General features: G+C 56.3%; 1 protein-coding gene across 8 annotated transcripts in view; it reads left to right on the top strand.

Annotated features, from left to right (window-relative positions):
- The first annotated feature begins 1267 nt into the window (after positions 1 to 1267).
- Positions 1268 to 18479, top strand: part of TLE3 (TLE family member 3, transcriptional corepressor) — a 47335-nt gene continuing 30123 nt past the window's right edge. For all 8 annotated transcript variants that reach the window (XM_026478422.4, XM_026478420.4, XM_026478421.4 and 5 more), the window contains exons 1-4: positions 1268 to 2351; positions 2908 to 3008; positions 3519 to 3582; positions 4613 to 4657. In XM_026478422.4, the coding sequence (XP_026334207.1) occupies positions 2328 to 2351; positions 2908 to 3008; positions 3519 to 3582; positions 4613 to 4657 (234 nt within the window). In that variant the 5' untranslated portion in view covers positions 1268 to 2327. The remainder of the gene's footprint in view (positions 2352 to 2907; positions 3009 to 3518; positions 3583 to 4612; positions 4658 to 18479) is intronic.

Here is an 18479-nt window from a genome sequence, read left to right as displayed (position 1 = left end):
CCGCGGGGGTCTGGGGCGCGACCGCGCCCCCACCCCCCCAACCGGGCCCATCTGCCCCGATCGGCAGATCGAGGCTACCGGTTTGCGGGCAAACTGGCCCCTGGAGTCGAGTGGCCTGTGCGACCGCGCGGGGAGTCCCGGGGCGCGGCGGTGGGGGTGCGAGAGGAGCGCACGGGGGCGATCGAACGCCTGCGCCTCCCGGGGCGTCGAGGCTGGCGGCCGAGACACCCACGGGCCGGCACGCGCGCCCCTCCGCAGGCTTCCGCCGACGCGGTGACACCGCCGCGAGCAGGCCTGGTAAACCGGGTGGGAACGGGGAGCTACCGGGCCGGGGCAGGGCCGCCTCCCCATCCCCTCCTCCGCTCCCCTGGCCCCAGCGCGCGGTGAGGAGCCGCGAGAAGGAGCCCCGAATGGGGAAAGCGCGAACTGGGCCGGTTGTTCGCCGGCAGCCGGCCCTTCCATCTGCGCTGCCCGCCAAGCAAGAGTTCCTCAGACTTCTCGCAGGCAGCCGCCGCACATCAAAGACGCTGTTTATTTGGCTTTCTGAAAAGAAGGACGAATGAACAAAGGAGAAAAGCTGGGGGCCAGTGAGGGGTGGGGGTGGGGGTGGGTAGGAGAAGGGGTAAAGAAAGGGGCACCCTCAGTTCCCAACAAATTTTTTAAGGTGGGAGGCAACTTTGGGACCCACCATTTTATCAGTCTTAAATCTTGCGAAGTGAAAACATTGAAGTGACAAAGTGATTCTGTTTGTTTTATAGTATCTAATTGGGCTGCTTTGCAGACCTAATGAGATTCGAGGGAGGAATCGTTCGCCGCCACTGCAGAATAAACTGATACATTACTACCAGCCACAGGTTTTGAGGACCGTACAGCTTGTCTTTTTTTCTTTTGTTGTTATTTCTCTGTTTCCTCTCTTTCCCCCTCCCGCCAAATAATTATTTGCTAGTAGATCGTGGGGTGGGGGGAGGAAAGAGAGAGGCGGGGGAAAAAAAGTCTAGCAGCCCAGGACTATAATATATATCTATTTATTATATGTCTTTCGGTTAATTCCTGATCTGAGGAGCGCTGTTTTTCACTCCCATGCGAAAGTCACCAGCGGGTAGGGCCTGATTGCTACTTTTCATGCATAGTTTTAGACACAAGAGGGCATTGTGACGTCGCGCCCGGCGGCGCCCAGTCGCAGGCCGAGGCTGATAGCCCCACGTGGGGGCCCCGCGCTCCCATTGGCCAGCGCCGGGCGAAGCTGCCACATTATTTTGTTACTTTTCAGTCCCTATTTGGAACTGCTCTCGCGGCAGTTCAGACCTCGTGCTCGTCCCCCTCGCCTGTCTGTGTGTGGTATCCGCAGGTCCCGGGCACTTTTTTGGCTGTGTGTGTGTTTGGGGTGTGTATTGGGGGGTTTGTCGGGGCGCGGAGAGGAGAGCCGGGCCGAGGGGAAGGAAGGAAGCCGCAGAGCTCCCCGGTCTCGGGCTGCGCTCTCCTGCCTGTGCGCTCCGAGGCGGTGGCGGCGGCGCCGAGCGCTCCTCGGTGAGGACGCGGCGCTGGAGCTGGGAGCAGCGAGGACCCCTTTGCGGAGGGAGGCTTCCTGTGCCCGCTGGAGTTACGATGCCAGGGCGGCTGATTTGCACCTACTGAGCCTGGAGTTTCCTCCTCGGCCCTGGGAAGGGCTTGCAGCGGCGGCGGCGGCGGCAGTAGCAGAAGGAACAGCAGGCTCTCCTCTCCGAGGGGGGGCGTCGAAGCGCCCGCGCCGGGCTCCCGCCCTCACCCTCCGGCGCTCCTGCGGCCCCCAGCCGCCACCTCGGTGCTTGCCTCCTTCCTCTTCTCCCGGAGCGCCGCCTCTGGGATCGGACCCGCGCGCCCCGGATGCTGGGGCTGCCTCGGCGCGCCCCCCTCACTGCGCGAGGCGCTGAGTGATCCCAGAGGGGGCCCGCAGTCGCCCCAGGAGGGGACCCCGGCCTCGGGACCCCGCGCCGGAGCCACCGGGGATACGACAATGTCCGCGCAGCCCCCGGCTCTGACGCGCTCCACGCAGCGGGGGGAAGGCGGCCGGCCGCAGCCCGCCGAGCCCTAGGCGCACAAAGCCCGCGCCCGCCGCCCGGCCTCGGCGCCCGCCGACGACTTTGCCGCCTGCTCCGCAGCTCTTTGTCTCCACTTGGGGCGGGCGCCCGACTCTGGGATTTCGCTGCGAGAGCGGGCTGGGGGGGCCGGGGGCGAGCTCTCGGTTTCCCGGCCGCCCCCCGCTGGGGCTTGGCTCCCCCCTTCCCCGCACGTCCCCGGCCGGAGCTCTCGGCGCTTCCACGCTCTCGGAATCACGACCCCTCCCTGCCATGTATCCGCAAGGCAGACATCCGGTGAGTAATTGCAACTCGGTTTATTTAAGCATCTATCATGGCAGGGTAAACGAGGCAGTTTATCTGGCACCTCCATTTTGCTTGTTGCTACCTTTATGGTGTGTGTGTGTGTGTGTGTGTGTGTGCGCGCGCGCGCGCGCTCACACAAAGGGGATGGGGATGGGGGGGCGCCGTTGAGAGAGGTTGTTAATTCCGCCCGAGTGGCGTGGGGGGCTGCCTGTGTTCCAGCGGAACTGTTTGTTTTCACGTTGTCCCCCGCCCCCCTCCCAAATCTCCCTACTCACCCGGCTGTCTCCCAGTCCCTGTCTTACTTGGGAATGGGAGCCCATTCGTGCAAGAGATGCAAGCCCTGGCCGCTAATGGGGAGGGATTTGGGGCGCCCCCCCCTCCCGCCCCGACGGGCAGCTAAGAAACTTGCTGGGAACGTTCTGGGCTGTGAGGGTGGCCTCCCGGGTTGGGCGGGGGGAGCCGGCAGAAGCCGCCGAGGGGCTGGGGCAGCCTGGAGCCAGGTCTGACGCCCCCGCCCCCTCCCCTGTCTTGTCCTCCCGGGCTCCAGGCTCCCCATCAACCCGGGCAGCCGGGATTTAAATTCACGGTGGCTGAGTCTTGTGACAGGATCAAAGACGAATTCCAGTTCCTGCAAGCTCAATATCACAGGTAAGGCCGGTGGGGGCCGCCCCGGGGCCGGCGGGGAGGGGCGTCCCCGCCGCGGCTCCTGCCACCCCCCGCGGGGACGGTGGGGGTTCCAGACCCGGGGCGGCGGGGCAGCCCGGGCCTCCGCCTTTTGTTTCCCCTTTCCGAACGCGGCGCTTTAACCCTTTGCTGCCCGCCGCCTCCCGGCTCCCCGTGCCGCCCGCGGGGCCCGCGGGGTGAGGGTCGGGGTCGCGGCGGGCTCGCTCTGGGTTCCGGGGGTCGCGAGCTGGGCCCCCCTCTTGTCCCCCGCTGCCCCGAGAAGTCCACGCGCTCGGCCGCGGGAAGTTTCAAGTTGTTTCGCTCCCCTCCCCGCGGCGGGGACCCGAGCCCCCTCAGTCCAGAGGCTGCGGGATGACCGGGGTACCCCCGGGGGCGTCAGGAAGGGGAAAAGTGGCTCGCGGAGGCCCTGGCGCTGGAGCCTCGGAGGAGGCCGCGCGGGCACCAGGCCTGAGCCGGCTCCTCCTGCCCTCGCAGCCTCAAAGTGGAGTACGACAAGCTGGCGAACGAGAAGACGGAGATGCAGCGCCATTACGTGATGGTGAGAGGCGGCCGCGGGCCGGGGGCGGGGGGGGGGGGGGTCCTGGGACCCTGAAGCGGGGTCCCCCACATGCCGCGGCCAGCCCGCCACAGGGCAGCCCTGGGAGCCGGTGTCGTCCGACTGTGCCCCGACCCTCCACCAGCAACCCCCCCTCCTTAGCCCGGGCCACTTGCAGGAGGGTGGGTGAGAGGAGGGGCAGAAAGAGAAACCCAAGTCCAGGCGGGGCGCTTGAGCGCTACCTCTTTGCCCCTTTCATTTGTGTTTTCAAGGTTTCCCAGAGGGCTGGTTGCCCTATCTTGGCTAGTAAGATAGGATTGGATCAGCCCACGTCAGGGTTGGATAAAATCTCTTTTAGAGACCTCCTGGGAGTGTTTGGAAACTTTGCTGCTTTGCAGCCCTGGGATCTAGCCAGAGTGGGACAGAAGCCCTCTCCCCCTCCCCCCTGCCTCCCCCTGGGTTTTGTGAGCCTGGAGGAGCCTTGTAAAGCCCTCTGCCTCCATTCCCCTCCCTCCTCAGGGATACCCCAGCTGAGAATCTTGTCAGCCTTGGGGCAGTAGGTAGACTCTCGCCCTTTTCCCAGTGTCTGTTCCAGTGAGTTTCAATCTTGTGTTTGTGAGAGGACACGCAAGGCACTTAAGCGCCCTCCCTGCACTGCTTTCCACATAAGAGGCCTTCGACACATTGCTAAATAACTCTCAGAGGACAAGAGGGTCCCAGTGTACACACGATTCCCTGTTGAACCCGAACCTTGTATAAACAGGATATATGGCACATGCGGTGCTTGTGGGAGGGAGGGCTCAGCTCTTCGCCTTACTGCATATATAATGGTCTGTGGAGATGAGAACAGCACTCGCCCCTCGTCAGCTCTTAAAACCCTCTCTGTAGCTGGCTTGGGGGTTTGGGTTGAACTTCTTGAGCAGATGTTATCATAAAAGTATGGCTTGGCCAGAAACCTGCCCCCAAAGCTGATTTTGGAAAGTGAACAGATCAAGTGTGTTGCCTGTTAATGGCCCATTCTTTTTACTTTTAGTACTATGAGATGTCCTATGGCCTGAACATTGAAATGCACAAGCAGGTGAGTGCTTTTCTACTTAAAAAATCTATCTGATGGTTAAAAACATACAAATACATGGGTTTCTGATAGGCCCTCCTGTCTGAAAATGAGCCTGGTCCTTCTGTTCCTCCTCCTCGAAGAGCGAATGGAGCCAGTCTCCCAAATGCAGGGTCTGAAGCGTTGCTGATTTCTTGGACATGTTGAGCTTTTAGTAATCGAGCTTGTGAAATTAGTCCTGGTCTTGGATCTTGGTGGAAGATAAAGGAGCAAAGGGCAAGTTGTACCTTCAGGATCTGCTTTACAAACTCCTGAAACCCGGAGGGGGCTGGCTGGCCGCTTTTAAATGTTTTAATGTAAAATTCTCGAGAGGAAACGCAGGAGGGATGTGTGTGTGTGTGTGTGTGTGTGTGTGTGCAAAAAATTGATGTTCTGCCTTGATAAGATTAAACTTCAAGAGTCTTAAAAGCCAGGCTGAGCTGTCAGAATTTAAGGGCACAAGCCACTAACTGCTGAAATATATGAATCTGGGATGAACTGCAGCCGGAATGCCTTACAGTTCTGAGGCCGCTTTCTCCTCTCTATCTTAATTTGAAGGCGGCCGGGTTCCCATTTTACAGAGAAGGAAGCCGAAGCGGAGAGGTGAAGTAACTTGCCCAGGGGCAGCCTCGCCAGGACTTTTTGAGATGGCTGGTAGTTGAGCTCAGCTTTGAAATCCTGAAGTCAAACCAGTTGAACGAGTGTGCTGTTTGATGGATATGTAAACTACCTCGTATTGTCACTCTTCTAATAACAGTATACCTCCAACCGAGCAAATACAAACAGCCTTTATCTCCGTGCATATCTAGCTAGTCCCGGGTGCTAGGCTGGGCTGTGGGAGAGGCCTGTTTGTGTATTTGTGTTCCAAGGAGAGGCTGCCTGTAATTTGGCTTGGCCAGCGATTAGAAGTGACTTGGCACGAATAAATGGCGCAGGCCGGTTGTTCTTTTTAACAATTGGTGTTCTTGAAATCTCAGAAAGCTGTTGACTCATTCTAGCCTTTGGTGACCGTGACTTGAATGGATTTTCTGCCTTAAATGAAGAGTCGTTTACAGGGTCTAAATTTTGTTTTTTCAGGGGGCAGGGACCCGGGCAGGTGACCCAGGAATGCTTGTAGCTTGCCGCCTGCTCCAGCGGCTTCCTATGGAACCTTTTGAATCTGTGGTTTCTTTTCTGTACTGGAGGAGCCCCCGTGTTGGGTGGAGGGCGGCCAGAAAGGGGCCTGAGTTTATGGAGCATTGTGGCAAGCCATCTGTGGCTTCCTGAGGGATTATGAGCTCCTTAGGAAGGCGCAGAAAGGCTACCAGGTTTTTACTTTTTGACTCACGGAAATCATAAGCAGACATGGCTTTGTCCATAGAGATGTTTCTCTTCTAAAGAATGAACTGGAGACATGTTCTGCCCAGCTTTCCGTGGTACCAGCCGAGTCTGACTGGTCCAGTTAGAATGCATGCCTCGGACCTGGGGTCCCAGGTGTTCAAGGACCTGGAGGTGTTATGGACGATGCCACCTCCTCCCTTTCTCCGCCCCCTCTTTTTTTTTTTTCCCCTCAGTGCTTAGTATCTTGGGTGTGTTTAAAGAGGGTAATTGCACCCAGGTTTAAAATTTATAGCAACAGTTATTCTAAAAGCTTCGTAATTAAGGTGTAATACGTCGTTGCATGTTGAGGTCTGCATGGGTGGTGTTCCCCACGTCTGTGAGTGAATGGTTCTTTGGCACAAAGAATTCACCTTGGCTGGTGGAGCAAAGGTGTTCCCGGAGTCCTGGGCGGACTCTGAATTCTGGAAGAGTTAACCATCTTAACGCCTTTGGTGGTGGCATTGGCATCAAGAGCAGCTGTGTGCATCTGGGACCCTCTGGCTAGTCCCCAGCCGGGGCTCTTAGGGGGAGAATGCCTGAGGTTTGGCGACACAGTCTCCTGCAATCCTTCCAGCTGCCAGAGGCAGACAGATGGGATCTTTGCGCCCTTTGGATAGGCCAGGAAACTGAGGCTTCGGGGAGGCCAGTGGGGCAGAGATGGGACTTCAGTCCAGGCCTCTGGATTCCTCCACTGGGCGCTTTGACCCCGTTTGCCACTCACCTTTGCCTTCCAGCCAGTTCCCCTTGGCTTCCCAGCATGAATGAGTGTGCTCTGAGTGCCAGGGCCTTTGCAGGGTTTAGGGCACTGTCTTGAGTTGGGTGAAATCGCCCCGTGGCTGTGGAGGAACAAAGAGGCAAGGAGGTGAAGAAACCGGGGCGGAGAAATGCAACCCTGACCTAATGGGGCCGGCCACTCCCTAGGCTTGCGAGGGTTCTGCAGAAGAAAACCCAGCCACTAATTGTAGTGTGGGTCTTGGGTGCATTTGGCGGATGGTGGTTAGGCCTGAGCAAACAAGTTTATCAGCTGACCTGTTTAGCGGTTGACTGGTGTTTTATCTGCACACACAATCAAGTGACTGGAGTGCTTGAATTATTCATGCAGTGTCCTGCCCTCTAGACTTGACTGTTCGTGTGATTACATCTGCCTGGAACAAACAGGCTGGATTCTTCATCTTTAAGCTTAGGGGTGGGGGGTGGGGACTGGCTGTACCTTTATATAATAGGTGAGCGCCAGAGCCAGCACCTTGGGAAATGTGGGGGTCGTCAGCCTGCTCGCTCGCACCACACCCCCTCTTTCCATCAGCCGCCACCACGTTTTTTTTTTTTAAGGCTCTCCTTTGCTGTCTCTATGGGAAATGCCTATTAGATGGGAACCTCAGGTTCTGCCAGATGGGCCCCGATTATTGACAGAGGGCAGCTGGTGAGGCACGGCCAGCCCATTTTTATTTTACGGAGAGGTTAAACTCACCGTGGCTGGCTCCTTTCCTGGCTGTTTTCTCTGTCTCCTTCTCGCTCTTTTTCCAAGCTGTCAAATCCCAGAGAAGTAATAAATGGGTTTTCCTCCTACTCCTCTGCCTACCGCCCTAATTATGGCAAAGCAAAGATTATAGAATCACGGGCCAGGCCTCAGCCTTCAAGGGGTCACCCACCTCCTCCAAGCTCCTGCTTCCAGGCAGAATGTCAAGGGTGATTCAGCGAGGCCAGGGAGGCGATGGTGGCTGCCCAGCTCATCGGTTCCCATCCTGTTCCTGCTGGGGCTCTCCAGTGTCGGCCACTAGTGACAAAGCCGGCTTAGAAAGGAGCACCCCAGAGCACCTGTTGGGCGTGGGGTTTGAGGCAGGAGAAGCTGGGTCAGGCCGTCTTCACCCTTCCCTGGTCAGCGCTAAGGTTTCCAAAGAGGTCACCCTTTTTCTGTAAACCCAGAGGGAGCAACCCTTCCTCCAAGTTTCTTTCGGCATCCCAGAACTGGGAGAGCCCTCTGGCTTCTCATCCAGACCTTCCACGTTACAGATGAGGAAACTGAGGCCGGGGAGGGGAGCTGAGCTAACCCAGTCCCGCTGGTTAGTGCTGGGGCTACTCCTGTGGCCTTTCGTCCTGTCCCCACGTCTCTGTTTAGCAAGACTCAAGAAGTGAAGCGGATTTGTTTACTAACCAGTCTTACTGTGGCTTTAAGTCTTATTGCTTCTTTCTGCCTTTTTATCTCAAGAGGCTAAGGCTACAAACCCGGCTATGCCAAAGTACAAAGTACCCCATTTCGGGTTGTATAACCATATCAGCTGAACACTTTTTGCCCACAGCCCTCTTCCGAATTGCCAGTTACTTGCACAACCAATGATTCGATGTGCGTAATAATAAACCGAATGCATAACTAGCAACCCCAGAGGTAAGGTTCACTGGCGAGGTAAAGTGGTAAAACCTGTGACCTTTTTACCCAAGGATACAGAAAGCCGCGAACACAGGGCTGAAGAAGGAGATGGCAAATCTCCGTCCCCTCCCCTCTCATCCCCTGAGTAATTAGGGGCTTGGCTGGAAGATCTCCAGGTAGGAGTTGAAGTTCTGTGACCATCACTTTTGCAGATAGCGGGTGACCAGAGGGAACCGGCAGGTGGCGAGGTTACAAAGACCCGGCCCAGGAGTGCCTGTTGGCGTGGCATCTGGGGTTGAGCTCAGAAGAGATCTGGAGTAGTGGTTTTTGGTGGCACCCAAGCCCCCCTCCTGGGCCCTGGTTTGCACCTCACCTTTCCTGGCTGGTCACTCTTGCCGAGGACAGTCTTCCAATCCCACAGCTCCTCTCACTGCCTGGGGCCCTGCTGTGGTCAGCTTTGGGGTCTGCTGAGCTCAAAGTCCCCTGCCCCTGCCCCAGACTGCCTTCCACACCAGCCTTCTCCGGACCCCTATTCTTCACTGCGGAATGAGCTGTACCACGCGGGGTTGGTGTGGTCCTCTGGCTCTTTCCCTTCTCATATGTTTGATCATGGGGATGACCCAGGAGATGGGCACACAAATAGCTCCCGCTCTTACTCAAGGACGCGGAGCCTGGGTGGGAAACCTGGCTTCTTAATAAGACTCCTTCCGCGAACTCTCCTGGACCAGAGGCCCCTGGAGGGCACAGAGCTCTTCTTTTCTCTCTTCAGATTCCTCCTCCTCCACTTATTATAGGAAGGGTCTGGTCTATGTCAGAGGCCCTTCATTTCCATTTTGTCCTAGGAGTGAGTCGGTCAAGGAATGAGCTCCCTTTTCCCTCCTGCATGGACAAGTGTTTTTTATCCAGATCTGTTTGCACAAAATACCAGGACACCTGGGGCGAAAAGGTAGTCGAGGCCAAACCTCAGTGGGCTTTCCCCCTGTGATCCGGCGTGCAAGTGCTGTCCTTTCTCACCCGTGAGCATCTTGTTTTTTGTAGCGATGGAGGGGCTGGTGGAGGAAGCCCCTCGGCTGGGGTCTGTTACGTGCACGAAGCAGGTGCTCAGTAAACACGCCGGTTTTTCCTTTACTCCGAATTAACTCGGGTTGTCAGAGGGTGGGATTTGGATTCCCTGAGCTCTGGCGGTAGGAAGCGAGGGTTTTTAATTGTGGGTTGGCCACCAGCGCTGCAGGCTTCCTCCTACGGCTCAGCATCCAGTTTCTTCATCAGGAAAATGAGGGGGTTGGATGCATGCCAGAACGGTTATTAGGGGCCTGGGATGTGCTGGGTGTGGGCTGGGGCTGGTTACACAGCCGAATAAGACACCATTCCCTGGGCTGGGGATTTGGCATCTAAATAAGTCATGGCAGCGCAGTGAGGTAAGTGCTAATAGGGCCCAGTGTCTGTCACTGGAGGAGCACCCAGGACAGAACAACTTATTCTTCCCCGGAAAGGGGAGGGAAAGGGGAGTCGGGTCAGAGAAGTCTACACCAAAGGGCTGATACCTGAGCTGAGTCTTAAAGGGAGGGCAGGGGTTGATGAGACAGAAGCCAGCCACCGAGAGAGAGAGAGAGAGAGAGAGAGAGAGAGAGAGAGAGGAGAGAGAGAGAGGAGAGAGAGGAGAGAGGCCTCTCTCTCTGTCTCTCAGTGGCAGCCACTCTTGGAAAGGCCAGCGGAAGCACAGTCCACAAGTTGGAATGGCAGGGGGTGGGGCTGCACTTGGGGAGTGAGGCGAGGTGGTGACATTTTGCAGCAAAGTGATCTCCAAGGCCTCTCTGCTCTCACACTCCGACTCCACGGCTCCCTCTGTCCCCATATGGCTCTGCAGGGCTGGCCCGGGGCCATCTGCCCCCGGGGCGGGCCGGCGGGCTGGAGGGCTGGAGGTGGAGGGCGGGGGACGGTGGGGGACGCCCTGGGCTGGCAGAGGCCTCCCCCGCGCCTGCTTCGGCACCCCAGCATGCCTCTTTGAACTTTCTTCCCCAAAGTGGCCTTGCCTCCTCTCCCGGGTGGGTAATTCTGTAATGACTGGTTCTGACCCGCCCCTCCCCCATATTTAATTCTCATCAGCCAGCTCTCTCCACTTTGCTATTAATGATAGCAGCCGCAAAATAGCTTTCAACATGCCATTGACAGTCTGGTTTAAGAGAGCACTTGAAGCAGTGCTAGACAGCTGAAAGCACCCATAATTGTGTACCAGAGTGAGAACTGCGTGCTCGAGGGCCTTGTTTTTATATGCTTAAAGGGACAATATCTTGTTTTCAACAAATGCTTTCTGAGACTCACAGCCAAGATGCTGGGTCCTCTCGCACGCCTCTCCTCTCCCCTGGCTTTTTCTTTCCTCTCTCTTGCCTTTCCCGAGAAATGTTCCCCCCTCAGGTTGGGGCTGAAGAGAAACTTGGGGAAGGGGGCATTTCCTGCCCGCACCTAAGTAAGGACTGTCCGGTGGACTGGTTACTGTGAGGCCTCCCCCCAGTGCTGCCTGCCCCCCCCTCAGCCCCAGCCCTGCCCAGTGTTTCTGGGGGAGGGACTGGGAGTGGTATTCTCCCCCATGAATTGATTTCTTGAGTTCTTTGGTTGGCTAAGGATGTCACAGGCTGAGGGTGGGGTGGGCTTCCAGGGAGCCCTCTGGATGTTTCTGGGAAGGCCACCTCTTGGGGGGGGGGGACGGTGGGGGAAGCCTCCACTTAAGGGAGAGGCAGATGAAGGACCTCGGAGCCCCTGGCCTCTTGCAAAGCAGATTCTGGGAGGCCGTTCATTGTGCAGAGGCCCCTCTAGAAAGCACGAGGGTCCGTAGGGCGGGGACTTACTCTTAAGTGGAGGTTCCTGCAGGGCTTAGGGGCTTAACCAGGGGTTCCCTCTACTCAGCCCTGGAGATTTTGCCTGAGAACAAAACCTCCCTCCCCTTCACCCCAGCTGGCTTCTTTACTCTGAAGTTGCAACACAGCCCTTTGGGCAGAGGTCCCTCACCCCACTATCACAAAGCTTCCTTTCACCAATGGCATCCTTTGAAGGGCGAAGAAAGAACCAGGTCCCCAGAGGTAGGAAAGCAAGGATGGGGCCCGGAGTCTGGCTGTGGCAAAGGCTGGGAGTGTAGATGGGCTTGGCTTGTGTGTCCAAAGAGCCTCCTCCTTCCACCCACCATGGGAGTGACCCCGACAGGGGCCTGGGAGCCTGGGGCAGCTGCCACCGCCACCGCCACATAATTCCAGCAGAAGGCCTTTACTGAGGACAAAGAGTTTAAAAGTTTTGCTCTTTTCCAAATATTGTAAATCGACCTTTGGTATTTCTGTATCACTTGATTGTTTGCAAAACAGGGTAGACCTATTCCTTGTAGGAACCCAAAATGACAGGCATTTGGGTGCAGGACAGACACACCCCGGAAGGAAAGCATCAGAGCATGGGGTGTGAGGATACCTGTGTACATCCGGGGCACTAGAGGGCTGTGTTCTTAAACTGGCCAGGGCGGCAGGGGCTGGGGTGTGTGTGGAATGGCGCCTCTGTGAGTTCCCTGAGGGACAGGACCATTTTGCAGTCACTGAGGCCCCTGAGCCCTGCGTGGGCCTGGGCCCATACTGGGTGCACAGTGTATGTTTCGGGGGGGAATCACAGAGGGTGGCACCTCCCTGACCCTGCAGAGCATTATGGACTTTCTTGGAAGGATACAGGTTTTCTGGGAGAGATCTGTTGGGCACAAAGTTGTGACTGGATAAAGAAATGTGAAAGTGTCACGAGCTTTTATGTTAAAGCGTCTTTCATATAGTTTAAGGTTTTTGTTTTGTTTTTGTGTTTCGTCTCAGTCTGCGGACAGTTCAGACGTACAAAGGGAAGATAGGAGGTGGTGAGGAAAGAGGTAGTGGGGAGGAAGATGATAAAGCAGAGATGGGGAGGAAGGAATGAGGAAGAGAAAACATGCTGAATTGGGATTCCGAGAAGGAACCGAGTAGCAGGAAGGTGAGAGTCAGTGGCTTGGAGGTAAACTGGTAAACTGTGCTTGTCATGCCTTGGCTGTCTCTTTGGGCATGGAGTTCCACGTGCTATGCCCTTTTAAATCCTCGGTGACCACTGTTCACATGCTTCAACTGGTTTTTTTGTTGTTGTCATTTTTAAAAAACGGAATGAAATCTAGTCTAGCCCGATGGTAGAAGTTCCTTTTTCATTTCCCCCCAAAAGCGACATCTTCCCTCATAAGGAGACTCAGATGAGCCACAGTCCTTCCCACAGTCCTGCAGCCCTGGGGATACCAGGAGCACCTTGGGGACAGGGGAGGGGACTCTTCCTGGTTGGGTGTGAAGGCTTTGGTTCTGGACTCCTACACCACCCAGCCTGTCTCTGACCAGACGGTTGGAGGAGGAGGCCTTCCACCCAGTCCCCAAATAACTTGCCTAGGGAGAGCCCTCGACAGGTCTGTCCTGACCCTGAGTGTGAAACTGATTGTCCTGTCAAGGGCATGCTTTGTGAACCAGTGGTGATTTCTGCTGGGAAGAACCGGGCAGTCTGGGGGAGACCAGTGGGTGAGGGATGGGAGTCAATCCTTGGTCTGGGGTCGGGGACAGGAACTATCTGACTTCCTGTCCAGGAAGAGGTAGAACAGACTCAGTGGGCCCGGGAGCAGCCACAGGTGATCCTAAGTGGTCTAGAGTGAGGGGCTCAGTGGCCCGATGGGAGCAGAGTGAGCATGTGACCCAGCAGGTGGAGGCCGTGAGTCGGCCAGGACTGATGGGTTCAGAGAGGCTTTAGCTTCTCCTTAAAACCTTTCCCCTTGCTTTCCTGGAAGGGGCCCCTTCCTTTGAGCCCCTCACCACTGGAGAGGGCAGCAGTCCAGTGCTTACCTGGCTTGGCCTCAGGGCAGAAATCCTAAGGGAAAGACGGGAGCAGTTGAAGTTCGCTGTTGGTATTACCCTGTGTCCCACCCTCACACTTCATCCCAGAGGAACAAGGACTCTCCATGAGGCCAGCCTGAAATGGGGAGAAGCAGCAGAGCCCTCAGAGAGCAGCTCTGCCCCTCCCAGAGTCCCCTCACTGTGGGCTTGATGCTGGCCTCCGTGTCACCCGCCACTTATGCGAGGTACGCAGCCTGTAAGAACTTCTTAAAGGGGGTGGGTGGGTACAGATCCTGTCTAGATACTTCTCTCACTTAGCCTGTTTGAGTTTCTCTGTTCTCTCACCTGGGTCCGCCCCACTTCTGCAGGGACCTCTACCTAGCCCTCCCTCACTTTCCCCCTGCCCAGGCCCCCGGTGGAGAGAGGGGCCTGTCCCCGATAAGACTTTTTCCTGGCACCTTTGTGCCGGGGGTGGATTCTGAAGTCACTGGTTTTCAGAGGGGCGTCCGGGCAGTCACGCGCAGAGCACCTGGAGCTGGGAGGTGCTAAGTCCCAGTGGCTAAGCGACAGGCCTAGGAGTCAGACAACCTTGGGTTTGAGTCCTCCAACGGGACTTCCTGGCCGTGTGAGTTGGGGCTGACCGTGGGACCTCTGTGAACTTCAGTTTGTACTGGGGGGAGAATCGGAACCCCTTACCTGCCAGAGCAGCGCTGCCTGAGACGTGGCTGCTGTGACCGAGGAACTGAGTTTGACGTCGCAGTTACAGGCAGCACTAGGAGGAGTATGTGGGGTGACGGATGCATAGTGACTGTTCAGCACAGTCCCCTGTGTGTAGGAGGGCCTCAGCAATGTATTCTCCCAGTGGGACGGAGTCCCAAAAGTTGCCAGGGCTTCAAAGAGTGAGGCCAAGATCCCTGGGGTTGCGGATGTTGTAGGACTTCCCAGACCCTTCCCACGTGCTGCTGGTCGGCCCCGCATGCCAGCCGTGGGCACTGCCTGCCGGGAGCACTGCCGTGCTGGGAGCGCTGACGTCTGCAGAGGGTGAGTGACTGGCTCGTGGTCTCCGGTGGACCGGGGACAGGTTCACAACTAGAAGCTCGGTCTGTGTCACTCATGGGCCACTTGTTCCCCAGGCTATATCAAGGTGTGATCTCCTACATGCCCGCCCCAGGACCCACCTGTACTTCAGGACTTTGATTCCAGGGCTGGGAAGGCCCCAGACAAGGCAGTAAGAATTCGGTAGCATGTGCGGCAGCCGTGTGCAGATCAGGGTGTCTCAGTCTAGGCGTTATTGACATTTGAGGCTAGATAATTCTTTGGGGTGAGGCTGTCCTGTGTTCCCCAAGATGAGTGGCATCCCTGGCCTCTACCCACTAGTCAGGACACCCCTAACTGTCTTCTAGACATTGCCAAGGGTCCCTTGGAGAGCAAAACTGCCCCCTTGGGTGTGAACCCTTGGTGATTGGGGAGGAGCTGGGAGTGTTGGTTGCCACTATCTGCCTTTGTGATGTAGGGGCAGCTCTTTGCCTTCTCTGGGCCCCGTTTTCCTTTTCTGTAAACTGAGATGTTGAATGTGGTGGTGGTTTGGGAAGAGGGCCCATCCCGACCCATAAACAAGTTTCTAAATAACCGATCCTGATTTTTATGGCCTTTGAAATGCCACCGCTCCTGCCATCCTTGTCTGGGGAGAGAGGACCCTCTGACCCTTTCAGTCTAAGAGGGACAGACGTGCTTTTTGGTTGTCAACTCAATGGTGGGCGGCTAGAATGGGGCTCTGTGTCTGCCCACAGTCAGCCTGTCCCCTCCCCCAACACCTCATTTTCCTTTCCTGCCACCCAGATTTCCCAGCGAGCCTCAGTCCTTAAAAAGTCATAGCAGTGTTTCATTTGTAGTGCTGACCTTACAGGGAGACCCCCAAAATTTAACGAGCTGCCTCTGCAAGGGTAATGTGACTTTTACAGCCTGTTGAGGGGCAAAGGGAGATTTGCATAATGTTCCAAGGGGGATTAGGTGGCTGGGGGTTGCCATGGCAACCCCACAGGGATGAATTGAGAATTTTTCCTCCTGGCGGGAGTTGGCCAATGGAGTCTGGGAAGGTGGGGGAGGGAGGCAGAGGGTTATCTGAGGGGAGGGAGGGGGGACGGAGGGCTCAAGGGATGGGGGGGGTAGTGGCGCCTGGGATGAATGGGCAGTGTTGGGGGAAGGTCTAATCTGCAAAGGCTTTCCCTGTTCTGTCGACACAAGCAAGCTCTTTGAGGGCCATCCCCTGGAGTGGGGGTGGGAGGCAAGCGGAGTTTAATGTGTTTGGGAACCAAGAAATTAAAGTGAACAAATATTTAAAGATTATTGGATCTTGTTAACAGGAAGCCGGGTGGATGGAAATTGAGAGTCTGAGAAATGAAAGTCGTAGAATCTGAGAGCCAGGGAGGGATTTGGCTGTTACCTAGGCCCAGGTGCCTCCCATGGAGTGGTGTCTAACCCTGTGTCCCTGTTGGGTGGCCGTTGAATGCTCCTAAGGATGGGGTGCTCGCTCTCACACAGCACCTAATTCATTTTTGAGAGCTCTGCTGATCATACTGCACCCAAATCTTCCTCCTCCATGCAGTGGGAACTGAGGCCCGAGCGCAGGACAGGCCTGGCCTGGGACTTTGCCTTGCCAACTCTTTCCGGGGTCAGTGGCCTCGATGCCTCCTCTCCCTCCCCTCCCCTCCCCCTACACGCTCTTCCTCCTTCCTTGGGCAGCTTCACCATTCCCAGTTCCTTTACTCCCTAGACTCTTGGAAGAAAGTGCCAGAGATCTCTGGTAGGCAGAGGAAGGGAAGGCAGCACTCCTTCCAGGGCTGCACATAGAGGGTCACATCCCAAGCTCGGCACCCCGGCCTCTCTTTGCCTTTCATCTGTCTTAGCTGGGTGGGGGCGAGCGTGTTGTGTGTTCACTGCTGTCCTTACCTGCGTGAAAGGCCAGGGGCTAGCACAGAATGCCTGGCCCAGGCTGGCCCCAGCCAGTGTCCCATTCCCTCCCTCGGGAGCCAGATCCTCAGGGTCACACCGGGCTGGGCCTTTTCTTGTATCCAGCCCTCCCAGCATAAAGAATTCAGCAGGCTTCCTCAGAAGGCATAAATATTTAATGGCATTGTAGTTATATATAATTTGATCAATATGTCAGTGCTAAAAGGGCCTTTACGGAGGCTCACCTATCATTGAGTGATCTGTGATGTAAACCCTCCCAGGCCCTCCAGAAGCAGGGGCCATTATCTCCCCAGGCTGCTAAGTGGATCATTTATTTGCCCCTTTCTTCAAGACACTGGTGCTGCTTTCCCCTAGAGCCCGTGGTGGGGCTGGAGCAGGGCTGGGGAACCCCATCCCGGCTTTTGCTGGAGGTCTCACCCCTCTTTGTCCCTGGACTTCCTTCCCGCTGGTGATAAAACACCACTTACTTTATTTCAGAGCTGCCCAAGCTCGGTCCGAGGAGAAACTGCCTGGCAAGGAATTTCATGTTATAGTCCAGTAATTGAGGGCCTATCAATTTAGAATTGCCTGGGACATGCAATGGGATATTTTAAGTTAGAATTACTCAGACACATTGTTCCAGAATCTTCCGACGTTTGATTGCTTCGTGGTTATGGCATCCGGCTGCTGCAGCCTCCTTCTTCTGCGTGGCCCCTGACTTTCCCCCCTGTGCCCCTCTGATTTTAATTCGAGATGAAGCAGACTCATTTGGAACACCCCAGGACTTGAGCCAGAGAACCAGGGAAAACCTGATTAAAGTTCAAGAACCCTGGCGTGGACCGAGTCCCCACCCCAAACACGCATGTTTCTCGAGGAGTAAGCTGTGGTCCCGGCGAGCAGGGTGAGCCCTTCCTACCATGGCTACACTGACAGATGGGATGTCACTGCTCTCGAACCGTTTGCGCTATGAAGCCTGGTCCTGGGGACCGAGCCCCAGCCAGCGGCAGCCCAGCCACATCTTGCAGTGGCTCATCTCTTCCTCATCACCCTTTAAACTCTCGCCGTGCTCTCTTTTACGGAGCTGTACGGAGGAAGGACATGTCACAGCGCCATTCAGGAATGGTTAACAGGCTACGACTAAATGACAGCTCGCGGATCTTGCAAGTTACCACTTTGCCAGTCTGTGTTGCAGACAATGAAATTGGAACCTGGAGGAGGGAAGCGAGTTGCCCAAAGCCACACAGCTAGATGGAGGCAGAGCTGGGGGTGGAAGCCAGGTTGGTTCTGCGTGGCTTTGGGTGGTAACGTGTTCTTTAAAGTGGCAGGGTTCTCCCTCTCCTTGTTTTTATTGGGCTGAGGTTGAAATGAAGTGTGCATTCCCGAAAGCCAGCGGGGACACACAACGGGGCAGTTTAAAATAAATAGTAGGGAGGCCTTCAGGGGGCTGCGGACTGTCTTGAGCAGTCAGCTACGTTTTCAAGGAAAAAAAGAAAAGGGGCCAAAGACTGGCTGGCTGCTGAAGGCCAGGAGTAGGAGGCTGTGGGGCGAGGACCAAGAGCGGGTGGCAGCTCCCCTCCTTTGGCGTCCTGGATCTGGGGCCCATGCCGGCGGGCCGGACCCTGCATGCTGGAGCGTGATGGGAGAGGCAGAGCTCGAGGATGCTCGAGGACCCTCGGTTTACAAGCAAGATGGTGGCAGGTCCTGCTTTCCTGAGATCATCGTCATGAGAACGGGAGCTATGAAGGCGCACTGAGCAGATTGCTCCTTGGGAAATTACACTTGCCCCCCACTATCTTGTTTTCCGTCATTTATTAGCCTAACAGTCTCGCCAGAGACGCGGGGCAGATGTTACTCCCCGCGCCCAGTTGGGAGCACAGATTCCGAATCTCGCAGGGTCTCTGGGCACGTTTCTCAGAGCTGCTTCTGTCTGCGTCTGTTCGATTAGTTTCTTCTGAGGAACAATGTTTTCCCACCAGCCAAGCTGCCTTCTTTGGACCACACTTGAAAAGAAACTTTCAAAGGCCGCACCCGCCTCCCCAAACACCTCTTTCCAAAGGCAGCGGTCTCCCCGCCGCCGGCACCTACCTTCTCCCACGTCCGCATCTGAGGATCTGGCTCAAAGGCGATGGTGGCTTTGCGCGACCCATGCAGAGGGAAGGGTGGAGGCCAGCCTCACGCGGACCACGGCTGCCTTATTGATAACATGGTGCCCTGGATTGCCAAGAGGAGTTTTCCAGCGTGTGATCTAGTTCCAGTGTGTGATTTGTGACCTGTC

This window comes from Ursus arctos, unplaced genomic scaffold, assembly GCF_023065955.2.
Source record: "Ursus arctos isolate Adak ecotype North America unplaced genomic scaffold, UrsArc2.0 scaffold_28, whole genome shotgun sequence".
Classification (NCBI taxonomy): Eukaryota; Metazoa; Chordata; class Mammalia; order Carnivora; family Ursidae; genus Ursus; species Ursus arctos.
The sequence above is the reverse complement of the archived record's forward strand: the minus strand, read 5'-3'. Positions and strand labels throughout refer to the sequence as shown.